This window comes from Mauremys reevesii, linkage group 8 (assembly GCF_016161935.1).
Source record: "Mauremys reevesii isolate NIE-2019 linkage group 8, ASM1616193v1, whole genome shotgun sequence".
Lineage (NCBI taxonomy): Eukaryota > Metazoa > Chordata > Testudines > Geoemydidae > Mauremys > Mauremys reevesii.
In genome coordinates this window covers 48369156-48394730 of record NC_052630.1, presented here as the reverse complement: position 1 = coordinate 48394730, position 25575 = coordinate 48369156, and the positions used below count along the sequence as shown (strand labels likewise).

General features: G+C 46.9%; 3 protein-coding genes across 5 annotated transcripts in view; 1 reads left to right on the top strand and 2 right to left on the bottom strand.

Annotated features, from left to right (window-relative positions):
- Positions 1 to 9255, bottom strand: part of KLHL20 (kelch like family member 20) — a 43860-nt gene extending 34605 nt beyond the window's left edge. Inside the window, exons 1-2 of the mRNA XM_039485091.1 lie at positions 9088 to 9255; positions 5796 to 5861 (exon numbers count right to left, since the gene is read on the bottom strand). Coding sequence (XP_039341025.1) covers positions 5796 to 5818 — 23 coding nt within the window. The 5' untranslated portion in view covers positions 5819 to 5861; positions 9088 to 9255. The remainder of the gene's footprint in view (positions 1 to 5795; positions 5862 to 9087) is intronic.
- Positions 9256 to 9290: 35 nt separating this feature from the next.
- On the top strand, positions 9291 to 23105 carry ANKRD45 (ankyrin repeat domain 45). Of its 3 annotated transcripts, none has more exons than XM_039485099.1 (6): positions 9291 to 9547; positions 14269 to 14568; positions 15320 to 15487; positions 20715 to 20809; positions 21746 to 21884; positions 23035 to 23105. In XM_039485099.1, exons 2-6 carry the CDS (start codon positions 14286 to 14288, stop codon positions 23085 to 23087), a joined length of 738 nt encoding a protein of 245 aa, XP_039341033.1. In that variant the 5' UTR covers positions 9291 to 9547; positions 14269 to 14285; the 3' UTR covers positions 23088 to 23105. The 3 variants fall into 3 exon arrangements, with proteins under 3 accessions (XP_039341033.1, XP_039341032.1, XP_039341034.1); XM_039485098.1 differs by lacking the exon at positions 9291 to 9547 and adding an exon at positions 11148 to 11241; XM_039485100.1 differs by lacking the exon at positions 9291 to 9547 and adding an exon at positions 11164 to 11216.
- Positions 16245 to 19680, bottom strand: TEX50 (testis expressed 50). Its single transcript, XM_039485101.1, has 2 exons — positions 19145 to 19680; positions 16245 to 16770 (listed from the first exon to the last, which is right to left on the bottom strand). The coding sequence occupies exons 1-2, from the start codon at positions 19469 to 19471 to the stop codon at positions 16501 to 16503; spliced, it is 597 nt and encodes a 198-aa protein (XP_039341035.1). The 5' UTR covers positions 19472 to 19680; the 3' UTR covers positions 16245 to 16500.
- Positions 23106 to 25575: the final 2470 nt, after the last annotated feature.

Below are 25575 nucleotides of genomic sequence, written 5' to 3'. Positions count from 1 at the left end.
TGGAGTGCTGTGCACTGAGTGATGCACTTCAGGATGGCTATAAGGCATGTTGAGGGGGGCTGAGTGCAGTGAATAAGGGTCATAGTTTTTGTGGGTGGGTGGTGAAGCTACGGGTGTAGGAGGCAGCTGGGGGTGGTAAGAACCCGGATGTTGGGGAAAGTGGGTTGGAGGGGACATGGGGGCACAAGGGGAAGAGTTTTGGGACAAGGGCTGCGGGGGTGGGGGTGCGAGCACAGTAGTGCTCTGCCTGCATGGTGACGAATGCTTGGATAGAGTCTGATTGTGGCTCCATTATGCTAATCAGCCATTCTGTTCTTTGTCGCCGGTGTGTCGCATTTTCCTGGCGGATCCTCCTTTTGCTCTCCCTCTACTTCTGCGCCTTTCGATTCTCGTTTACAGACTGCTGCATGACTTCATGCAGCATGTCTTCTTTGCTTTTACGCAGTCTCTTCCTGAGTCTTCTCAGTCTGTCGGACGGTGATAAGAATGGCGGCTGAGAGATCTCAAGGTTGCACCTAGACAGGCAAAATGCAACACTTAACAGAGGCAGCATTGTACACACCAGACAGAGCAATGATTCCCCCGCACTTTAGGAGGGCAATCACAAAAAACATACTTTGCCTGTCCCAAAGTGAGCGCACATAACCCACGGGAGCCCCAGAAATGGTGAGTAAGCACGGGGTCCAGTGGGGACTGATTGTTTCATGGCTGTACTGTCCCCTGGGTTTCTGTGCCTTGGGGAGAACCAACAGCTGCAGGGGGCACCTACACTGAACACTATCCCAACATTCTCCACAGGAGTTTGTCCTGGAAGATATCTCGCTTCTGAGGGTGACCAGGGAAGCAAGGGAGGGTCTTCTCCTACAATGCAGTTTCCACCCTGGCTCATACGCAGCTTACCTGTGTGCAGCAATGGTCCTCCCGCCCCTCACGGCACAGTGGCACGGACACATTAGCCTGACTGGGACAAGAACCACGCTGGCTCTCCCAATAAACCTGCGCAAGCGCATTGCCCACGTTCTGGCTGAGTCTTTTGAAGAGATCATCGATGCCGATTACCGCAATGTGATAGACCACATCAATGCGCTATTCCGCATCTAGGCATGCATGCAGCCCCTACCCTCCTCGCCCAAAGAGCCCGTACCTAAAAACTTCCTTCCCAAAAAGAAAGACACTTACCAGGAACCTCCTCTGTTGTTTGTCCTTCCCCAAGCACCGGATGCTGCGACTGGCTGCCTTCCTCCTGGCTCGAGAAGAGCTTCTGGCTGCATGCATCTAGGGCAGGGGTCGGCAACCTTTCAGAAGTCGTGTGCCGAGTCTTCATTTATTCACTTTAATTTAAGGTTTCGCGTGCCAGTAACACATTTTAATGTTTTTCAGAAGGTCTCTCTCTATAAGTCTATGTATTATATAACTAAACTATTGTTGTATTGTAAAATAAACAAGGTTTTCAAAATGTTTAAGAAGCTTCATTTAAAATTAAATTAAAATGTTGATCTTACGCTGCCGGCCTGCTCAGCTGCTGCTGGTCTGAGGTTCTGTTCACCTAGGCTGGCGGCGGGCTGAGTGGAGCCTGCGGCCGGGACCCCAGCTGGCAAGAGTCCGGCAGCCAGAACCCCAGCGGGCTGTGTGGGGCTGGCGGCCGGGACCCCAGACTGGCAGTGGGCTGAGTGGCTGATCCCGGCTGCCGGACCCGCTCAGCCCGCTGCCAGTCTGGGGTCCCAGCCCTGCCCACATACAGTGGGTACCTACCTTCTTCCTGGTTCTGGCCCATTCTCTTCCTCTCTCTGCACTGAGATGAGGGTGGGAGTGCACTGAGCACAGGGCTGGGGGTGAAGGGTCTAGCCAGGAGCTAGAATGAGGGAGGGGGCTCAGGGTTGGGGCAGGAGGTTTGGGTGTGGGGCACTTACCTGGGCAGCTCCCATTTGGTGCGAGGGGGGCAGGTGGAAATGTGGTGGATGGTGGTGCAGGAGCTCCCATTTGGTGCTCGGGGGGGGGGGGAAATGTGGGGGGTGCAAGAGTCAGGATGTGGGGGGAGCATGGGGTGGGGGGGGGCTGGGTATGTGGGGGGGTGCCAGAATCAGGGCTGGGGTCGTGGGGGGGCGGTGAAGGAGTCAAGCAGAGGGCTGGGTGTGTATGAGGGGGGTACAGGGCTCAGGGCAGGGGCCTGGGGTGTGTGCGGGGCACAGGGCTCAGGGCACAGGCCTGGGGGGTGTGCAGGGCTGTGGGGCTCAGGGCAGAGGGCTGGGTGTGTGTGACGGGGGGTCAGGGCAGAGGGCTGGAGGGGATATGTCCCTATTACACCCCCCCTTCCCCAAGGCCCTGCCCCCACTTCTTCTCTGCCTCCGCCTGGAGCAGCGAGCACGCTGACTCTGCTCCTTCCGGACACCCTCCCTCGCAAGGGCCATCAGCTGATCAGCCAGCAAGGAGAGAGGGACAAAGAGGAGGAGGAGGAGGGGCAGGAACCCAGCACACTAGGGAAGAGGCAGGGGCGCCAGCAGGACCAAGCTTCTGCCCCTTGCCCCCGCTGGGGGCGGACGGAGCGGAGGGCAGAGAAGAGTGGGCCGGGCCGGGCAGGATTTTTAATGGCATGCTTCTGGCAGGCAGCAGCGTGCCATTAAAAATCGGCATGCATGCCATAGGTTGCCAACCCTTGATCTAGGGATTCTGGGGTGTCTCCCCTGGCCCCAGCACCATCGCTTGTGCTTTCCTCCTCCTCCCCTGCATCCTTGCTGTGCTGGGCTCGGAAGTGTCCATGGTGGTCGTTGCAATGGAGGTGGGATCACCCTCAAGTATCGCGTCCAGCTCTCTGTAGAATTTGCAGGTCACGGGGGCAGCACTGGAGTGGCCGTTTGCCTAGTGGGCTTTGCAGTAGGCATTCTGCAGCTCCTTTACTTTAACCCGACACTGCACTGCATCCCGGTCATGGCTCCTGTCCATCATGGCCCTTGATACGTGCCGGAAGGTATTGTAATTCCTATGGCTGGAGTGCAGATGGGACTGCACAGCTTCCTCCCCCCAAACACTGATGAGGTCCAGGACCTTGCTATTGCTCCATACTGGGGCTTGCCTGGCACGTGGAGGCACGGCCACCTGGAAGGATGCACTGAGAGCACTCCACACCTGGCTGAGCAAACAGGAAGGGGATTTTCAAAATTCCCAGGGAATTTAAAGGGCGGGTCTGATGCTTGGTCACCTGAGGACAGGGCAGCAGAGTTCAAAAGCGATGACCAGAGTGGCTAGAACAGGCATTGTGGGACACTTCTGGAGGCCAAACAGAGCGCAGTAAGTGTCCATACTGGTGCTGCGGCGCAACGAACGTTATTCCTTTCGGGGGGGGGGGGGGGTGGAGTATCAGGAGCACTCCAGCCGTGGAGTCAGAGCGCTCTATGTGCCTTTATTGTGCTATAACGTGCAAGTGTAGCCAAGGCCTTAGTCTCTAAGGTGCCACAAGTACTCCTGTTCTTTTTGTGGATACAGACTAACACGGCTGCTACTCTGAAACCAGATCTAATATAACCATCTATCCAAGTAATGACCCAGCCCAACCCCACTTTGCTTGTGAGCTCTGACAAGACCATCACACAAGGTGCTACTATGTCTGCAGGGCATTGATTAAGGATAAAAGTAAATGCTTCCCCAATAGTACAATGTAGCAAGATTTGTTTGAAATACATTTTGGAAGCAAATAAGCAATAGAATGACAAACAAAACAGGAACCTAATGGGTCACACAGAGCTCCCTGAGATATGCAAAAGATTAGGAGCCCTCCCCCCACCCAAAAAAAAAAAAAAAAAGATGATCCATGCCATTGTCAGCTTCTGGCTGGACTACAGCAATGCAATATACTTGGACATGAAGCTGTCAGCTCTTAGGAAACTCCAGTTAGTACACAGCACAAACACCTCAACAACACAAGTTAGCATTAGCACATCACAACTATCATCTGCTCTCTCCACTAGCTTCCTATAGAACACTGAGTCAAATTCAAGATCTCTGTCCTTCTCTTCAAGGTGCTAGAGGGTCTGGACCCAGTATATCTAAAAATTTTGCCTAATGTTCCAGGATTAGGACCATGATAGAAAAATCTGCTGCTCATTACCCTGTCCATTGCCAGGGTAAACTTGTCTGTGCAGGAGACAGAGCTAAGACTGAGAAATGAACTTCCACAGGATCTAAAAACAACCTCAAACCTCAACACTTTCCATTCCTTGTCATACAGCACAGCAGCCAAAATAAATGCAGAAACAATTTTTAAAACCTCACATATTTTTTTCCCTTGTGCGCGCACACACACACAAAAAAGGGGGGGGGGGGGGAAGAGAGGTAAGCCACACATAGCAAATGCTTATCACACTGTTTTATGCGTTTAGGCAAAGCATTCAGGTACTACAGTGATGACGGCAGTACAAGAACCCGAATAGAATAGATGTGGCCTTATGGTTGCTAAAAATGTTTAAACTGCTCCCACTGAAGAAGATCAAGATGCAAATATCTGGTAGATTATTCAGTCCGTCCTCTGAGGAAAAAACTCACAGTAGAAAGGCAACTGTGTCCCCTCACAGCCTAAATCAATCTCCTTGTCTCAGCAAAATGCTGAATGATACAATGACACCTGTGTCACGTCCCAGGATGTATTTATTAGCTTAATTGAAGCAGTAGCATGGATAATCTTTTTCTGGTTGTTGAGGGGTTCATTTAATTCAATAAGGGTTTGTACAATGACATTACTGAGCTAATATGCAATGCAATTCCTACCACCCTGTTACACAACCAAGTTTATGTTAGTACTTGTTTCTGCAAATGCAGTAATTAATATCCCTCTACAAAGTGGCTAATGCTAAAATCCCACCTCTTTTCTTACTGTAATGTTTATGTGATTACCGGTGTGCATCTAATAAGTTTTCCCCACTTCCAACAGATATTTTGAACTAAGGGACACAACCAGCTTATCAGGCTACATGATATTCATGAGTCTTGGCTGTCCAATACCTTTGAAAAGTGATTCTCAACCATGCAAACAGACAGGCCTTTTGTAGGCAGCCTGTTTAAAAATACAGAAATATATCTGCTATAAAGCATAAACTATGGCACACTCAGTATTAAAATAATCAAAATGGACAGATACAATTCATGTCAAACAGGCTGGTCAATGTCCCTTTTTAACAACACAATTCTTCTTTCCTTTACAGGACAGAGACTGTTTCTGACATAGCTGATGTCAGCATTACACAGGAAAAAGCAGCAAAGTTAGTCTATAAGGTGCCACAAGACTCTTTGCTGCTTTTACAGATCCAGAATAACACGGCTACCCCTCTGATACATTACACAGGAAGAGATTGCAGATGTGTCCACAGCCCATTACAGTAGATGCAATTAGTATCCACAAATAGGAGACAAATCCCCTTGGCCTGTAGAGAACTTGAGTCTACAGTAAAGGTCACACTAATGCACATCAGGAGCATGATTAGGTTTAAGAAATACTGCTAGATGGTTCATGAGGAAATATTGGTATAATCACACCATAAAATAAGTGGTCCAAAGTACATTTTTTAAGCAACACAGGGAACTATTTTAAAATGGATGATTATGGCAACACATATCTTGTATACTTCCTTTCTCTAACAGCATATTCGTGTTAACAGATGTTTAGTTTTGCCCCTTAAATAAATATTCTCAGTTGTAGAATACACACCTCAAATAACCATGTTATGGACTAGCTACTTACCAAATCAACTCAATATCAATTGTCAGGTTTTGATCAGAGAAGAATAATTTCTTCTTCTGCACCTTACCTGCGCATTGGCTTTCCGTCCATGCACCGTGAAGAGAAGTCTGCACCTTACACTTCAAGATCTGACCTAAGGGGGGGAAAAAAGGATGAAAAAAGTGAGAGTATGTCCTCTTTCAGCTCTTCACCATGATACAAACAATAACTAATCATACCCAAATAGTATGACTTCAAGCCCTTATCCAGCTGCAAAATTCACAATCTTGCTAAACAATGGCTGGGTTGCAGAGAATAAGACAGAAGAAAAGTTAAGCACCTAACAAATAATGAGTTTAATACATTTAGCACAGTGATGGTGTCGGCACATGTGACACCCATCATGCGCTCAGTAAACTGCATACTACGCTGGACACTCTAAACAATTTTATCAAGGAAAGAAAGGTTATCTGGACACTGGGGGGTGGGGAATGGGATGCTTCTCTCGATATTTCCAAAAAAGTGCCAGAAAATATTTATACTTCACACACTAATGAGAAAAAGATGGCACCCATTAAACAGTACAGCACTGACCTAGGGTCAGTATTTGGTATACGATCAGGTTAGGGGCTGAACAACTGTATGTCCCAGAGGTAAGAGGAACGCTAACAAAGCCACATATCCACAGAATAAATAGATGAAGTTGCATGATACTGTAACTCACTTTCCAATTCTATTAAATGTATATTTACTTTTTAGTAGAAGCAATAGTTACATACTTTGTACTCCTCAGACTTCCAATTCTAATGCTGAATACACCCTCTTTTTACAGGAACCCTTGTCAACTAGATTATTTAAGAAAATGATTAATATAATGAAACTCCACTTTTCTGGTACAGCATCCTTTAAACCAGTGGTTCTCAAACTTTTGTACTGGTGACCTCTTTCACACAGCAAGCCTCTGAGTGTGACCCCCCTTATAAATTAAAAACACTTCAAATATATTTAACGTTATAAATGCAGGTGGCAAAGCAGGGTTTGGAGTGGAGGCTGACAGCTTGCAACCCCCACATGTAATAACTTTGTGACCCCCTGAGGGGTCCTGACCCCCAGTTTGAGAACCCCTATTTTAAATGATATGTGAAGCTTCTTTTTATTACTCTCTCTCTCTCTCTCCCCCCCCCTCGTTAATAATCATAAAGGTCTTTTCAGCAAGGGAGAAGCTTTAGGTAGAAAAATCTATAGTAAGTACAAAAAAGAAGTGCAATGTTCATGTTTCTTTTAAAATAGGAACATCAAGCCAATATATAAACTAAACTTTACAAAAACACCAAATACTCCCTCTGTATTGTGGTGTTTCATAACAGCCTTTAACATTTGAACTCAAGAAGCAAGAGCAGTATAACAATACTTTCTAATTCCATAGCACCTATTCAAGAATCAAAGAGCACTTCACAAACAATTAAGATGCACAACATTGCTAGGAGACTGGAAAGCGGTAAATTATACCATCTACAAGAGCAGACATCCTCAGCATATGAAAAAAGCTTCAAAGAATGGTCTTGTGGTTAAGGCACCAGACAGGAACTCAGGAGATCCGGACACAATTCTCCACTGTCACAGATTTTCTTTATGACCAATCTCTCTGCCTCAGCTCTTTATATGTAAAATGGGGATAATAATAATTCCCTAACTCCTGTATATATTAAAGGTTTAGCTTTACATATTGTTTTTCCAGCCTAATTTATAAAAATCTTACATGGTCAGATCAAGAAACAATCATACATATATTCCATCAACATGATATATTATGAACACATAGGGAAAATTTAATATTTTGCCCCAACGAGGTTGTTGATTAATCAAGATGATGTTTAGATTTGCTCTCTTTAGTTTTGCAGGCTTCTCAAATTAATCAGTACCTATTTATTATTTGCTAGTAAATGTGACTAATAAATCATTTGGAACCTATTCCTGGAGGGTGTTGAGCACATGCAACTCCAATGCAACACGTGAAACACTTTTCACATGTATGAAGGGGCTTCAGAGAATTATAAAGATCATTCCACTACAAGATTAACGGTACTGGATGTCACGAATCACCTGTATACATTTAGATAAATGGGCATGTCCACACCTGACCCTTTTACAGGAATGTGAATATAAGATGTTCACAGTATGCTGCAGGCATTTTGTGCTGTAAAGGGACTGAGGCTATGTTCTTCACAGTCCTTGTGTGTTTGTGTCAGAATTAATCCCCTCAAAATATCATTAAAATCAAGAAAATACATTTCTGTACAATTTTGCTATAATGTCCCTGATTTAATGTCCTCAATGGGATAGTAACACCACGTAATACTTAGTCCCATTTGTTGTTCCATTCAATTAATAGTGTTCTTTACTCTCTGATAGTGGTCTCAGTTCCAGGATATACAGATATAGCTATATAGCAGATATATGCTGCTGTTTTCATGAATAAGCATAGCTGGTTTTCTATCACCTCCTGATATGAGACCTTCCTTTTGCATCATGTCATGTATAAGACGTGACATGAAACGAAAAGAAGTCAGCAAGAGAACTAGCAAATAATGTTGTTGAAAAATAGAAAAGCAACTTAAACAACATTATTCCCTGCATTCCCTTCGCCTCCAAAAAAATACCAGATCAGGACCTTAGGTGCATCATCACTCCTTATACCTCATCAATAAGAAGGTTTAAATCTCTATGCCTCTGTTTCCCCATCTGTAACACTCAGGGAGGGGAGGGAATTTCAAAGGCACAAACAGCAGTTAAGAACTTAAATGTATTGACTTCCAATGTGAATGGGCCCCCTAACTACCATCTGTGCCTCTGAGACTCTCCCCAAAATCAGGTATTCATCTCACCGTGATGCTGGATAATTTGTTCACATTTGCAAGGCAGTACCGTGAGCCCAGGATGGGAGGTGCGCTCAGATACCATCAGTACCCTCCAGACACAGACAAGACTCCAGCGTGACCCACTGTCTATTCCCAACCAGGCCGGGGAGGAGGAACGGCTGCATTGGGAAGGGTAAGGAATTACAGTTGAAGATGGGAAGCCCCCAGCCCCGACCCTGCACCCTGCTCCTCCCCTACTTCCCCAGCCCCGACCCTGCACCCTGCTCCTCCCCTACTTCCCCCAGCCCCGACCCTGCACCTCCCCTCGTCATCCCCCCCACTCCCTCCCCACCAAGTCCCAGCCCCAGCCCCAAGGCCCGGGCCCCCGGCTCCCCGCCATCCCTTGCGGAGGCCTGACCCCTTCGCTTGAACGGGGGCGGGGGAGTCTTCCCCTGAAGGACCCGCCACCTGGGAGACTGTAGCCGGCGGAGAAGGGACCCGGACCCCCGCCCTGTCACTCACGGGAGCGGGGTCTGTGCCTGCGGGTGCGGCGGCGGCTGCTGCTGCGGGTCCCGGAACAGCGAGTAACCAGCCCCCTCAGCCCGTCGGCTCCGCCAGCAGGACGTGGTCCGGCCTCTCCAGCCTTCCCCCCGGAACCGCAGCCGCGGACACCGCCGTTCCGGGCTCAAACCGGCCCGCCCCCTTTCTTCCCCCGGAGATGGGGGCTCAGGGGGCCCAATGGCGGCACCAGGCTGAAGGCGAACGCCTGGCCGTCATGGCAGCGGACTGCGCTGGTATCGCCCTGAGTTGTCACGGCACCACCATGAAGTGTCATGTGAAGCCTCCTGGCAGTGGGTCACCACCAAATAAGGTGGCCACCAGTCCCTTATTACAAGAATGTCCTTTATTTTTCATCTCTGAACAAGATTGGGAGTTATTGAGTGCTGCAAAAACAGCAAGAAATACCCCCACGCGAATGTAGGTGAGTACTGCTTATTATTATTATTAATAATGATGATCATAATAATGTCAGGAGGAGGAGTGGGGTGAGAGTGCTAAGAAAACAGTCCCTTATTTTTTGAAATGTTGGCAACCCTGCTGTCAAGTGTCACTGTGTCACAGGAACGGTCACCACCAAGCATTATGGTAATGGGTCACCGCCAAGTGTCACGGCAAAGTGTCATGGTAACAGGTCACCGCTAAGTGTCACTGTGTCATGGCAAAGCATTATGGCGGCAGCCACCACCTAGTGACATAGTAGCGGGACACTGCCAGGGGTCACTGTGTCATGGCAAAGCATCATGGCAACAGTTACCACCACGTGTCATGGTAATGGGTCACTGTAAAGTGTCACTGTGTCATGGCAATGGGTCACCACCGAGTATCATAGTGTCCTGGAGAAGCACTCACCTCACAGCAATGCATCCCTCCATCATGGCAGTGTGTCATGGAGAAAAAGTCACACCAAAGGGTCATACTGCCATAACTGAGCATCACCAGGCCACAGGAAAGCATCCTAGCAAAGTAGCACCACATCACGGTGAAGTGTCACTGTGTCATGATAAAGCGTCACAGCGAACTCTTGTGGAGAAACATCCCAATGAAGCATCACCATGTTGAGGCAAAGCATAGCCATATCATGGTGAAGTGCCACCAACCCACAGTGCAAAATGTCGCCAAATGTGGCTTAATGCCTCAGCACTCCCGATGACAAGAATTCAGAATAATAAAATGCAGGGTTACACATTTTTTTAAACATTCAAAATTTGTAGGCATGTTCAGGCTACATTAGGATCCATAATTACAGCGCTTGGCACATTTTCACTTATTTAAAGTGGGATGACCCTGGAAATTTTGGGGACAGGTGGGATTTCTTCCTGTTTACTAGGTAAGGATTATTATCCCCATTTTGCAAATGAGGAAATGGAGGCATGGACAATTTACAAGACTAGCCCATGATCACACAGTGAGTTAGTGACAGAGCCAGGTATAGAACTCAGGACTTAGTGCAACATTCCAGCACAATCCAGCAGCCTAAGTAAACCTGAACTAATAATATTTTACATTTCTAGAGCACCATTCCTCCCAAAGAATATCAAAGTACCGTACAAATTGCAACCTCTGCAACAAGTGTGTTGTGATTTTTATTCTTTGCCTATCAGAATAACTCAAGATGCTCAGAATGACTCAAGACAATTCCCATCTCCACACCAGGCAATAACAGTGGTGAGAGAATAGCAGATTTGTGTTGGGTCAAAAATGAAAGAAGAGCAGTTGCAAGATCTCATCTCAGTGTACTTCAACTGGACTCTGATTCTACAAAGACTTATGCTCCTTCCTAAGCATGACAACCCATTTCAAAACAAATTACATGATACCAAGGGTTTGGAAATGGCTTTTAAATCCCTTCCCTAAAAATTACAGTGTCAGGAGATGCAGGCTGGCATCAGAAAGCTTTGATGATTCCTCCAGCCGTATTCACCAGTGATTTCCCTCGCATTTCCAGACTCAGTGGTATTGTGCACCCTGGAACTCTTGGCAGGGAGGAGAGTGACAGTGGCACACAGAGAACTGTTGCTATGGCAACAGCAGAAGCTGTTTGCATCGGTGGGGCCAAGCAGGGCCCGGAATAGCTTTCTTGGGACTCGGAGGTGAGGACATCCCCGCTGTGCACAGGTTTGTGTGAGCCCTAGAGGGGCCATGGGGCCCTAATTGTGTCTTGTTCAGTGTGATCATTTAGGGCCTGATCCTGAGAATCTGCACTAGGGAGCTGTGGGACGTTGCAGGTGTGGTGCTTGTTTTCCCACAGCAGCCTGGGTCCAGTCGAGAGCCACTAAGAAGCATTTGAGCAGAGAACAATGAAGTTGCATGCACGAATCCAGTGCAGCAGGCCCCTGTCTTGTGAGCTTCGATGCCACTGTGCAGGGGACCTCCCCTTGGCAGCTGGCCCTTTGTCCTATGTTTTTCAACACAGTTACCCTGAAAACTGTGTGAGCATGGTACCTGCAGCTCCCACTGGGATCAGTTAGTCTGGGGCACCCAGCACCAGTCAGGATCAGATCCTTCTATGACAAATCCTCCTCTAACATGGCTTTCCTTCTTAAATGTTTGTGAAAATGGCACTTTCCCATGGGCTGGAGAGAGAAGTAGCCTCACAGTAAGAATGTATTTGCCCTCTCATGAGAAAACAGAAACAAAATGGTTCCTGTCAGCTTAAGTGACGTTGGGCCTGATGCAATTTCCAGGTATGGACCCTTTCTCCTGTGCAGAGCCCCACTGACTTCACTGGGACGCCACGTAATCCTCTGTCCTGAATTAACTGAGTTAGGCCCTGATCCTGGGAAAATACATGCCAAACTGTCCCTAGAAAGTCTCTCTCTTATGGAGTACATAGATATTAAAGTCCCCTGTGTTTTTGTTCCTTAATCTCCAAGTATTTGTGTATTTGAAATCTATGAATAAGTGCTTTTGTGATAAAATGAAAATAAACAATGGCTATATATATATATATATATATATATATATATATATATATATATATATATATAAATGGCTGTCAAACGATTAAAAAAATAATTGCAATTGCGAGATAAAAATATTTGCAATTAATCAGTTTTAATCACACTGTTAATAATAGAATACTAATTTAAATATATTATAAATATTTTGGATGTTTTTCTACATTTTCAAATATTGATTTCAATTACAACATAGAATACAAAGTGTACAGTGCTCACTTTATATTTTTTGATTACAAATATTTGTCATGTAAAAAAGATAAAAGAAACAGTATTTTTCAATTCACTTCATACAAGTGTTGTACTGCAGTCTCTTATCATGAAAGTGCAATTTACAAATGTAGATTTTTTTTTTACATAACTGCACTTAAAAACAAAAGTCCACTTCTTCAGCCAATTGGTAAGACAAACAAATTTGTTTACATTGACAGGAGATAATGCTGCCTGCTGTTTGTTTATAATGTCACCTGAAAGTGAGAACAGATTTCGCATGGCACTGTTGTAGCCAGCGTTGCAAGAAATTTCCGTGCCAGATGTGCTAAACATTTGTATGCCCCTTCATGCTTGGACCTCCGTTACAGAGGACATGCTTCCATGCTGATGATTAAAATAAATGTGTTAATTTCTGATGGTGGCATCTGACTCAGATGATGAAAATGAAGGTGCATTGCTCTGCACTGCTTTGGGTCTTTTTTTTTTTTACTGTGCAAATACTTGTAATAAAAAATAACATAAAGTGAGCACTGTACATTTTGTATTCCATGTTGTAATCAAAATCAAAATATTTGAAAAATGTAGAAAAACATCCAAAATATTTATAATAAATTTAAATAGGTATTCCATTATTGTTTAACAGTGTGATTAAAACTGTGATTAATCCCTGTTTTTAATGTAGTTAATTTGTTTTGTGTTAACTGCAATTAATTGACAGTCCATATATATACAAAAAACATACTGTGCCCAGTTTCAATGGGATTAAAAACTATGTCCCTATCCCCCAACCAATATCACTGTTGCTAGCTTTCTTGGGCTGTAATTAATTGCCTCACAACAACCTTGCAAATTTACATTATTATCCCCAATTTACCAGTGGTGAAACCAACACACGGAGAAGTTATGTGACTTTTTTCTGAGGTCACACAGGGCCTCATGCTTCTACTGAAATCAATGGGAGTTTTTCCATTGATTTCAATGGGTGATGGAGCAAGACCATTGCTAATAAGTGACAAAGCAAGATCTAGAACCCAGCAATCCCAACTTTCAGTGGTCTACTCTAATAATTAGTCTTGCAGACTCCCCAACAGCTGCAAGAGAATAGGAGCCCATGATCTTCAATACCAAAATAATTATCCTTCTCCAGCAGCCCAGTAAAAAGTAAAACTGCGAATTGCTATGTTTCACTTTAGCCAGCAGGAGGAGCCAGTAATGGGATGAATATACACTATAGTAATGGAAATAAATTGACACTGGGCAGAAAAATCACATTTGAAATCTTTATGTAAGGGCTACTGAGTTCAAAGAAAGTTCATTGTCTTGCTCATACCAAGCTCTTCCTGATGTATACTCATGGAAATCTGTCTTAATTTATCACAATGATCTGCACTTAATGTGGTCACTAGTTAATTTGATCTGCTCTGCCTGAGTTAGGTGGCAAGCCCTTTTAAACATTACATTCTGCAAAACTGGCATGTGCATTGGTAACAATATAAAAACAGTATTGCCAACCCCAAAGTTCAAAACTCATGAGTCTGACTCACACAAATCACAAAATTGGCTTTAAAATCATGAGATTTTTTAAAAAATAGTAAATGTTGGGTTCTTGGTATTTGCCTTCTGGGGTTTAAGCCATTAGGGTTGACATTTTCCAGCTGTACTCTGCAACCACAAGGCACGCAGTGTACTTTGTTTTTTAAATGAAAGTTGAGATTCTCATGCAATATCATGGTTCCAACATCTGGGGCTTTAAGAAAAATCACAAGACCCACGATAAAATAATGAGAGTTGGCCACACTGTAAATAAAAATAATACATTCATATCAGGGAGGGTCATTGGTGAATATTGGATGTGCCCCATTCTATTTCGGAAAAGACCCAGGTTACAATCCTGGTGAATATATATACGGGCAAACCACAAAACCAATCAGCTGCTTTAAAGGATTCCATACTGTTCCTCCTTTTTTGGCAGACATTGCTCTAGAGACAATGGAGCTAGTAGAAGCTACACAGCCAGCAGATACAGGAGAGCCTAAGGAGCCAGAATATTCTAACCCTCTCCTGAGGCATGCTCTCACTGGAGATGTGGAAGGTGTGCAGCAGATTTTTGCCGACCCAGAAGACCCTGATGGTGAAAAGGCCATGCAACTTCTCATGGAAAAGGACATCGTAGGGAGAGACCTACTGTACGCAACCAGCATGGCTGGACAGAGTGCAGTCATCAGAGCACTGGCAAAATACGGAGTGGTCATGAAGGATAAAACAGCCAGAGGTATGCTGCTGACAGCAGCGGGCGACAGATTGGGCCCCACACCTGCTCACTCCGGCCCTGACCCAGTTCCCATCCAAGCCGACTCATTGACTTCATTGGTGCAGGATCAGCCCTTCTGCTCCTTCAAGCTTAGCCTGACTTCTCTGAATTCACATTCACTTACTCCTTCCACCTTCTGTGATCCAAGCACCACTGAAGTAATGGGAGTCTTTCCATTGACTGCACTAGGCTTTGGATCTGACCCTAGATCCCCACATGGCTTTATACTCACCTCCTCTCTATGCTCACTCACTCCCCCTATCCTGGCCTCTCCTCTGTTCCCTTCCTGTAACTCTCCACTGTTAGAAATTGATCTTCCTGTTCTGTTGTCCCAGCTGCTTGGTCATCTCTCACTTCCTGCAACCTAAATTCTCTAACCCGCTTGCTGCAAAACTTCCCTTTCCTCTGTTGTACCACTGATTCCAGACTCCATATGCCTTTCCCCTCCCCTCCATGGCTGGCTCCTTCCCGGTACATTTTGTCGGAGGATTGCCCTTGGCCACAATTTTCTCCCCATCCGCACTCTGCTGTGCAGCACTGGTTAGTTGCTGACCTCCCCTCCAGTGGCGGCTGCATTACAGAGGGGTTTCACATGTACTTAGCACTTTGGGAAGAAAGTTGCTCTGAAAATGCAAAGTATTATTAGCTGGCATTTGACCCCCAGCAAGATACCTCTCCCTTTGATTCTGATGACTTCTCTGTCATCCCCCAGGTTACACACTCCTCCACTGTGCTGCGGCCTGGGGCCAGCTGGAGACTTTGAAAACTCTGGTAGAACTGGAAGCTGATATTCTAGCAACGACTTTCCAGGGTGAAAAGGCCCGAGATATAGCCCACCGTTATACACAGACAGACTGTGTCGAATTCCTGGACTGGGCAGGTGAGACTGGTAATGCCCAGCTACACAGAGGTGGTTGTGATCACCATGGGTTAGAGCCTCAGCTGGTGAAAGTCCATCAGAGCTCCATTGGAGTGAATGAAACTATGCTGATTTACACCAGCTGAAGATCTGACCCCCATGTCTGTAGGTCACGTGAATTTTAAATACTACTCTAGGCCTGACATGTAAGGTGATTGATTCAACAACAAATGCAGCTCCTAAGGTGAGAGCTGCACCAGTAACTCTGTGGGTGGACCGTTGGTGCCCATGCCCTAAGGAAAGTCCTGGATAGCAGAAATGTAAAGCATCAGGCTGAGGTTCTCTGGTCCTGCCAAGCAATGCTCAGTGCAGGACCAGAGGAAAAGGGACAAAGCTGCTTTACCCTGTCCATGCAGCTCCCTGACACGCAGGGAGCAGTTTGGCCCCTGGTGTGACCCAGCAGCTAAAGCCCTAAGGGGCCATTCTAGCAGCCAGGGGTTGCTGGATACAGTGGCTCTCCAGTCATGCCCCCCGTTCCTTGGCCATGCCCACTGTGCTGGAGGAGCTGATGTACAGCACTTATTCTGGTTCTATGCCATATGGGGATTCACCTTTGGCTAGAGGAGTTCCCAGCTATCTGCAATAAGGCAGCTTTCTAGCTGCCTTGCATTGAGGGAGTGGCTGAAAGCAGCTGGATCACAGGAGAGAACTGGGGCTTCTTTCTGCCTAGTACAATGTAATTTGCTGATGTTCCAAATTCAAAGTGCCATCACCACGCTTCTGAAAGATTTTTTTTTAATAGTCCCTCTTTCTCCCCTCCTCCTTCCCCACCTTGTCCACAGGAACATTGACAACATTCAATTCTCAAACTGTCATCATTAGATAAACGTTCAAACAAACAGACATTGACTTCGGATTGGCTCTGTCCTTGACCTCCCCACTCTCCTGCCTTCGCAACATCTTAGCAAAGAATATGGAAAAACAATTATCAGAGCACAAAAATATGATTGTTGTCCAAGAAGGAGGCCTTTCCCTTATACTTCCTGCATCACGGTATCCGTGCTGGAGTAGTGGCTGTACAGACAAATAGGGAAGATCTCCTCATCCTTAATTTCTTCTTCCTTCCTCTTCTTACTTAACTTCCGGTGCCTGGCTTCTTTCCTATGATGGTGGCATACATACTTCAGGCATTTCATCATGATAGACGTGTTTGCCACCAGCCTGCAGAGCATTTTGTCCACGTTGCAGGTGCACTCAGCATGAAATTCTGTCGTGACAGAAACAGAAGAGGTCTTCACGGACACCTGGAAAGACAAAGCAGATGACATTGTGACAGTAATTCTTTTCATTGAGAGCCAAAAGCCATCAGCCTGGATTTCTTATTTACCAATTCAAGAGTCCGCAGGCCAGATCTTCAGCTGGTGTAAGTCACCTCCACTGACTTCAGTGGAGCTATGCTGATTTACACCAGTCTGGGGATCTGGCCCATGGACTTCAATGGAGATATGCTGGTTTACACTAGCCTGGGGATCTGGTCCAGTCTGTTGTTCTCCAGAGATTTACTTTTTGCAGGTCGTTATAAGAAAACTTCAGACTTATCCTCCCATCCACCTGCTAAGCTCCCACTGGGTTCTATCCTGGCTGTTACAGTACTTTCAAATGTCTCCATTGCCCATTTTAGGGCTTAAATCAATCTCTAACTCTTAGGGACTAGGATGAGACCTTCCTGGGGGCAGATCACCCCCACATCTGCCTATAGGGGGTTTCTTGCACCTTTCTTGGATGTGTCTGGTTTTGCCAGAGACAGGCCACTGGGCTAGATGATCACAAGTCTGAGCCAGTCTGGCTGTTCCTATGTTATGTTCATGGTGCATGAGATAAATCCTTGAGCGAGCCCATGCTACAGAGTCCTTTGCCGTTAGGTTCAGTCCTCAGAATACCAATTCAGTTTAAAACGATGAGGCCCAGTTGACCTGTCCCTTTAAAATCAGCCCTTTCCCCTTTGATGGTTCATGGAGAGGTTTCCAGCCTCTTGGAACAGTGCTGAAGAAGGAGCCAGAGCATTTTAAATAATCAACAAGTCATGTTTCTTCAGCATCGTCTAGAGACTGCTGACAAAGGGTCTAATCCTGGGCCTGCTGATGTCAATGGCAAAACTCCTCTTTTCATCGGTGTGAGCAGGACTGAGCTGTAAGGGCCACTTCCTGATGCACTTACGCTGAGCTGTACCTTGCTTTGTGAATAGTCCCATTGACATACAGCACTCTGCCCCAAAAGCAGCAGGGCCTAGGTCCTCAACGGTATCTAGGCTCCTAATTTCCATTGATTTCAGTAGAAGTTAGGAGCCAAAATACTTGGAGGAACTGGGCCAAGATCTGACTCCATCTGAAAGCCCAGGTGCAAGTATGTTGCCTCACTGAGGGCGCGTGTGGTCTGAGTACAGATGGCAGCCCTGCCATGTGGGCAAGCCGGAGCAAATCCTTGAATGTGGATTAATTTGGAAAGCTCAGTGTTTGCAGCAGCAAGGCCCCAGGCATCGACTGTTTGGTGATCACCGAATGTTTGTAGTGTTACCCCCTCTCATCTCTCCGCTGCTCCTTTCCTTACCTCTTTGGATTCAGAGAGCACCATTCGGTATCCCTAGTCCAGTGGTTCTCAACCAGGAGTCCCCTGGGGGCCATGGGCAGGTTTCAGGGGGTCCGCCAAGCATGGCCAGTGCTAGACTTGCTAGGGCCCAGGACAGAAAGCCAAAGCCCCGCCATGCAGGACTGCAGCCTGGGGCCCCGAGCCCCACCCCCTGGGGCTGAAGCCGAAGCCTGAGCAACTGAGCTTCACAGTGCTCCCTGTGGCATAGGGCCCCAGGCGGTTGCCCTTCTTGTTACCCCTTAATGCCGGCCCTGGCTTTTAGATGCAGAAGAACAGTTGTTGTGGCACAGGTGGGCTGTGGAGTTTTTATAGCATTTTGGGGGGGCCTCCGAAAGAGAAAGGTTGAGAACCTCTGCACTAAGCGACACTGTAAGCTCTCTGGGGCAGGGACTATTTTTGTTTTACTACTCTCTGTACAGCACCAAGCACCATGGGACCCTGATCCTTTACTGGGGTTCATAAGTGCCACTCTAATACAAATAATAGTAATGGCATAAGGGTAGGCTTTCCCTAGATCTCTGGCCATACCCAGAGGGCTCCCACCTCCCCCAGGAAATGGGACTCAAGGCTCAGGGATGATCCAAGCCAAAGCGGTGGGTGCTATCCTGGGCTGGTTGCTATTTCCCATATTTAAGTGCCTTGACTCTAGCTGTTCATAGCCTTTAGCTTGTATCATGGCACAAAACTCGAAAGCTGACAACCGCCTCTGGCCAACACAGGATATTTCAACACCTAAATAAGTGGTCTGACTTCCCAAAGTGCCAAGCACACAGCAGAGCCCCTGGAGACATGAGTACCATCAATGGGAGATCTTGAGTTTATTGACAATCAGGCCACTTTCTGAGGTACCCAAATATGGACTTAGCTTTAGTCTCCTATTTCTGAACCTCTTGGCCTTGGTGTCTTCAAAAGTTAGGCTTAAGTGACTTGCCCAAGGCCACCCAGTGAATCAGTAGTAGAGTTAGTCGATTTCCAGTCCCGTGCTGTAATCTAACCTGCACTGTTCCTACCTTGCTCATTTCCATCACTCACCTTCTTCTGCGGTCTTCTCAATTTGCTCCAAAGACCGCATACACATAAGCCCCCTAGGAGGAAAAGTATAATTTTGCAGCTGGTATACAAAACCTCCAACCATCCTTTGGCTATTTCCAGGTAAGTAAAGCAGTGAGACAGTTGGTCCAGAGGGTAGGGCAGGCAGTTAGATTGAAGTGCAGTTCCAAGTTGCAGTTGCTCCAGATCCTCTGGAAGAATTTCCCATCCAACTCTAACCCAGCTGGGGCGATCACAAAGGCAGAGGGTCTCTTGGAACAAGAAGGCAATCCAGACAGGAAAGACTAGGGAGACACCTCGGACAAACATTATCTTTTTTTAAGAGGAAAGGTCTCCAGTGACTTGATCATCAGCATGTACCAACTGCAGCCAGAGATCCAGCAGCAAATAGCCTGTAGAATTCATACTGTAGTGCCTTGGATGGATTTTAAGCAAATGAACCACTCCACCCTGGCGTTTTGTGGCTTGGGACCAAGCTCCAGTCCTGAGTGCCAGAGAAGTTGTCAGCTGGTAACATCATCAGCCAGTGGCGTTTGCTTTCAAGAAAGGTATTGTGATGTCATAAGGATCTCAAAGCTTTTTTCAGTGGGCATCGTAAGAAGTTAAAGATATAAGCAGCCTAACATGGTCTAGCAGCTAGAGTGGGGAAGGGGGAGTTAGAAAGATTGACTTCTAATCCCAGCTCTGTAACTGATTTAGCCGCTCTGTGACTCAGTTCCCCATTTGTAAAATGGAGATAATATTGATCCGTTTTGTACAGTGCTTTGAAATCCACAGATGAAAGGAGCGATATAAGTGCAAACTATTGTTAATACAGATGTTTGACTTGCTAAGGATGCTGTTCTAGTACAGCCAGTTATATTTATGAAACTAGGGAACATGAGAAACCTGGTGTCATTTAGTTGTGAACCTCTTGTGCACACAACTAGTCCCATTGAAGTCACAGCTTCTCCTGTGAGTAACTGCTCTGTTGTGAGTCAGGGGTTCACAGTCTGGCCCCCGAATGACTTGGTCAGGGCAGTGCTCTGCATTGTACTCTTTCTAATATACACAGTTTTGCCAATGACTGACCCCTCAAGTTTGCAGCCTACAAAGATGACCCTTAGTGTAGGTGTGACCCTGTGGGAGGCTGAGCTCTTGGGACTTCCCTTGAAGTCCAGAGGAACTAGGGGCACCCACCACCTCACAGGAGCAGGCCCATCATTTCTAGATCCTTAGCTGGCATAAATTGTCATTGAAGGCAGTGATTTACACCAGCTGAGGATCTGTCCTGTTGTGCCTAGTTTCCCAATCTATAAAATGGGACAATAGACTTATCCACCTCCCGGGAGTATGATGAGGCTCCATTCATTATAATTATAAACCCCAAGGGCTTCCAAGGAAGGGCAAATAATTGGTACCTAAATAGCCTTAAAGCAGTCTGGATCAATATGGGACACAAGGCTGGTTCCTTTTGTGTAGCAGTCTCTCTCTCTATAAGCCCCTGCCTCGTTCTGTGACTACTTCCCCATGACTAACCTTGTCTCTTCATCGTGTGTGTCCTGTTTCACAGAAGCTAAGCAGGCTCTGCAGACGTTCATTGCCCACATCCAGGCAACGATTGCAGACCCAGAGAAGGTGCAGGGAAGGCTGAACAAGGAAGACAAGGTACAGTGCAGAGCTCTTATCAGGAGAACCGACCTATTCGCAGTAAAGTTTAGAACTGCCTTCTTGATTCCATGTGGGGATATGTTTTCTGCTCACAACACCCTTTGCAGAATAAGAGAGAAGGAGACTACACTCAGCAGTGCTTGCAATGGGGAGCAGATCAGTGTATGAATGATAATACTTTGATAGCCTGCTGGAGAAGGTGCTGGATAAACACAAAGGCTCAGATCGCCAAGGTATTTGGGTGTCTAACTCCCATGGATTTCAGTGGGAGTTGGACACCTAAATCCCTTTGAGGATCTGATGCTTTGCACATATGAATGAAGCCTTATAGGTCCTGTGTGAGGTGAGTGTTATCCCCAGTTACAGATGGGGAAAGCGACCCATGGGAGAGGTATTCCAAGGTTACACAGGGAGAACGGAGCCCACGCTCCTCCTGCCTGCTCTAGCCCTTTCACTGCACTCTTAACGCTGAATTGCTTGGCACCTCGTATTGCTTTGCAGCATCTCCTGTAGCCCAACAGCATTTATGGGCTCTGAAGAGAGTCGCACCCACTTCTCCTGAACCCAGAGGCACAGGAAGAGTGAGCGTCTGGTTCTGGATGATATCTTGGGAGCTCCTGGCTCCCAGTCCTGTGCTCTGATCACTACACCATACCTCTCTCTTCAATTAACTGATACAAACTTAATCTATGTACCTTATTTGTAACTCCTAACAGGAGAGGCCAGTTTCAGTTCAAGAAGGCCAATGTTGCATCCTCTCTTTTGTGGCTGGCAGAGGCAGGCATGTAAGAGATCACACGGGCAGTTTGACCCTGGGTTGTTACCTGACCTTCTGATTGAATGAGAGGGGCCACTTGTAACCTCATCTAAAACGAAGTAACTGATTTCCGGAGGTCGCCTTCTAAAGGTTAATGTCCCTTGTCTCTTCTACAGAACATGTCTCTCAGCGCCTGTCGTGTAAAATCTGACTGGCTTGAGAACGCCAAGGAGCCCACCAGACAAGACTTCCTGGATCAGAAGCAGCAGCTGGAAGATATCTTGCTTCCCATCTTCACAAAGCTGGCCACGCCCCGTGAGTATTGGGGCTACAGAGCTCAGAGCCTGAAGGGCAGGATGAATCCATTATATGATTATCAGTATCTGTATATAATAATAATAAATAATAATAATGAATAGACTAATAAATTATTTAAAAATAAATTAAAATAGTCATAGCCACTGATTACAGAGTGGGGTCTTGAGTGACCATATAAATTAAAATGGTACACATTTGTTGCCCTACACAACATAGTATATGGTATTTCTAGGACAAGATTACCTGAGGGTGTGCTGTGGCGGAAAGATTATGGGCCCAATTCTCTAGTCCTTTAGGGTAGCTTTGTGCTGGTCTCCACCCCTTCTGACTGGAAAGCGGGGAGGGATGGATGAACACCTCCATCCTGTGTGTACAGAAGGTGCTCAGACTCCAGGCAGACAGGTGCCATAACAGAATGCAGGTGGAGAGATGGGAACCTGCGATGGGGAGAAATGAATCTGAAGAGTTATTCACTTTTGAGTTAGGAGTGTGAGAAGGACACGCCAGAGGCCAGGGAACCTCCTAAGGATGCAGGGGGCTCTTTTCCTCCTACTGCCGTCTGCCTCAGGAAATCCTGGATTTCCTTGCCCAAACATATCTCACACCCAATTATCCCTGGCTCGGATGCCCTCCCACTCTCCTGTAGCTCCCAAACCCCAGCAGTCCCTCAGTCACCCAGCCTCTTGACCTCTGCCACCCAAATTCTCCCCTTGGAGCCACACAAAGCAAGTGATGGGGAGAGACCCTGCAAGCTCTAAGGGGGTCGCTCTGCACGTGCCAGCTGTGCGGGGACTCTCCTTAGACACCAAAGGAAATTCCCAGACAAAGACTTTGTTAGTTGGAGTTAAGACGGAGAGCACAGCAGAGACTTCAGGCTAAAACCCCTCCCAGGGACTAAAAGCACTGAGATTCAATAAGTCTGATGAGGAAGGGGCACACAGCAAGGGAATGGTCATTCAGCATTGCTGTCAAAAGTGACCAGAGCACAGAGCCCTCTGTCTCTATGTCTGGAAATGATGTTGACAGTTTTCTCAGCTCTCTCAGCTGCAACACATTGTATTTGCCATATCCATTAGTCTGTAACTGCACTAGAGGAGGTAGTATTAGAACGCAATGAAGCATCGCTTGGAAATCTGCTGTCTTGCAGGTCCTCCGACAGCTAAGAGCACCAGGTCGACATTGAACTGCAGCAAAATCTGAAGCTTCATTTCCACAGCTCCTGCCTGTCTCAGGTCTTATATTTTTTTAAGCCTCACACATGTATAGTCATTAATCTGAAAATGCAGCCCTAGAGCCAAACTTTGGGAGAGGCTGGGTCCACATGCAGACCCGGCAGCATGGACCCATCCCTGATCAGTTTCTAAATGCCAAGATAGCAAGGTTGTTTTCGGTTCGTGAAAGGTCAGATGAGGTGCTGGCTATTCTATGTTATCTGGGTCAGTGGCACTTTCAATTCAATTCAATTCAGCGAGACTTTATTGGCATGACAAGCTTTACAAGTGTTGCCAAAGTGTTAAAAAGGGACAGACCCCTTAGGCCTCTGTCAGAGGCAGGGATGACCCACTCAGGCTGAAATTAGATACAGTCTTTGGGGTTAGATCTCCTGTAGCTCGGTGTCATTGCTGGCCCTTTCTGATCCAGAGGCTGGTTGTTTCAGCACCACAGTAATTTAGAGGCTGATTTTGAGGTGCTGGGCACCTGCAACTCCCAGTGATGCCAATAGGGGGCAGTCCTTCTCAGGGTTAGGGCCTTCATTATAGTGTTTTTTTGCACCACAAGTCTACTAATTGCAGACCTGAGATCCCCAGCTCCTGCTCACCCTGAACTTTCCACTTTAAAAAATCAGCCTGACTTTGCAGTACCTCTTTGATGCTTTCCCAGGTGTAGCTGTTGTCCCAGATGGCAGAAAACCTTCTGAGGATCATGCCTCCTGAAACAGGAAGGACAAAGCACAGCTGGGCTGTCAGGCTCGCTCTCCCACTTCAGTTATTACTATAGGGCGCTAGTCATGTTAGCTGCTTTACAAACACAGAAGGCAAAAGCCCTGTCCTGGAGAGTTTGCAATCTAAAAATAGCAAAGTCTCTCACCTGTCCCTCCCTTGAATCAACGGGTGCAGTTTAAAATCACCCAGCTGAGCACGTGCTGGAGGCTGCGCTCTGGCTGCTTTGGCTGTCCTTAGTGGAGCTTCTGGTTTTTTTTTTTCCATGCTGGTTTAAACCTCAGTCTCCTTCTCGTTTGGGTCAAGGCCATTCTGTGACTGGGACAAGGGCTTGGCCTACATGTGCTCATTGTGTTCTGGGCCAAGCATGGGTGGTCCCAAGGGTTATGCTGGGGCATCTTTCCCCAACTGGAATTGCCTGGCTGCCAGAGCCTCCGTGACGTGACTCCCATTCTGTAGTGCTATGTGCTGCCCACAAGCAAGGTGCTCACAAGAGGCTTTCAGCCAGGATCCATCAGAATGAATTCCATCCGTTCACCTGGCTAATGGAGCCAGCCCATGGCTGCTCACATCATCTCCTTGATGATGCAAAAAATTAATCAAATAGCATAATAACTCCTCAGCCATCCAGTGTGACTCATTGCCATGGCAGCAGACAGAAAGCCAGTTTGCACCAAACATGCCATAAAATTAGTCAAATCCACCGCGGTATGAGCCATTGCTTTTGATTACTTAGCTGTCCCGTGCATGCACCCTTTGGCTGAGCTCTGACTAGGTCTTAAGGGAAGCTTGTGGGTAGGTCAGAGAGTAGCTCTGTTTGGTCCTTCTGTTGCCACAGGCACCTTATAAAATGCCCTCTTTAAAAAGTGTACCTGTCCGTTCACTCCAGGTGAAGTTCAGCCTATGCAGATAGCCACTGCAAAGCTCATGCCTCATTTAAACTTGACTTAGGGCTTGGCTACACTTACAAATTTGCAGCGCTGCAGCAGGGTGTGAAAACACACCCTCTCCAGCGCTGCAAATTGCGGCGCTGCAAAGCGCCAGTGTGGTCAAAGCCCCAGCACTGGGAGCGCGGCTCCCAGCGATGTACGTTATTCCCCACAGGGAGGTGGAGTACGGACAGCGCTGGGAGAGCTCTCTCCCAGCGCTGGCGCTTTGACTACACTTAGCGCTTCAAAGCGGCTCCCCGCCGCCGGTGAGTGAGGGGAAAGGATCGCCTCCCGCACTCACAAGCAGCAGGAAGCAGAAGGTTTAAGTGGAGCATAGGCCTCAAGCTGGCTCTCTGCATGAGCAGAGGAGAATGTCACAAAGAGCTGATACATTGCTAAGCTAATGACCCTCAAGGTGTCATTGTAAAGGACTTGCTGAGTGGGGCCCCTGTGAGTGACACTAACTAATTAGGGCATGGCTACACTTGCAGATGTAGAGCGCTTTGAGTTAAACCAGCCTTCGTCGAGCGCAGTGGGGAAAGCGTTGCGATCTGTCCACACTGCCAACTAGCATTGGCCTCTGTTCGAGGCAGGATACTGGGCTAGATAGAGCATTGATTGGTCTGACCCAGGCTGACTGTTCTGATGTACACTCTCCTTGGCAGCATTGTTGGGCTCACTAGCAGAGATTCCAATGTGTGGGCGGAAGAAGTGATCTGAAAGAAACCTCACCTCAGGCTATGCATATGTTAGTACCCCACAGAGCTATGCAGGAGGCAGTGATTGGGTTCCAGTCACACACTCACTAGGCTTTGGGGA

Coding starts and splice junctions, on each gene's coding strand:
- ANKRD45 (XM_039485099.1), top strand. CDS start 14,286: ATGGAGCTAGTAGAAGCTACACAGCCAGCAGATACAGGAGAGCCTAAG. Junction 14,569..15,319: donor GAAGGATAAAACAGCCAGAG/GTATGCTGCTGA, acceptor GTCATCCCCCAG/GTTACACACTCCTCCACTGT. Junction 21,885..23,034: donor CACAAAGCTGGCCACGCCCC/GTGAGTATTGGG, acceptor GCTGTCTTGCAG/GTCCTCCGACAGCTAAGAGC.
- TEX50 (XM_039485101.1), bottom strand. CDS start 19,471: ATGTTTGTCCGAGGTGTCTCCCTAGTCTTTCCTGTCTGGATTGCCTTC. Junction 16,771..19,144: donor TGAGAAGACCGCAGAAGAAG/GTGAGTGATGGA, acceptor TTGTCTTTCCAG/GTGTCCGTGAAGACCTCTTC.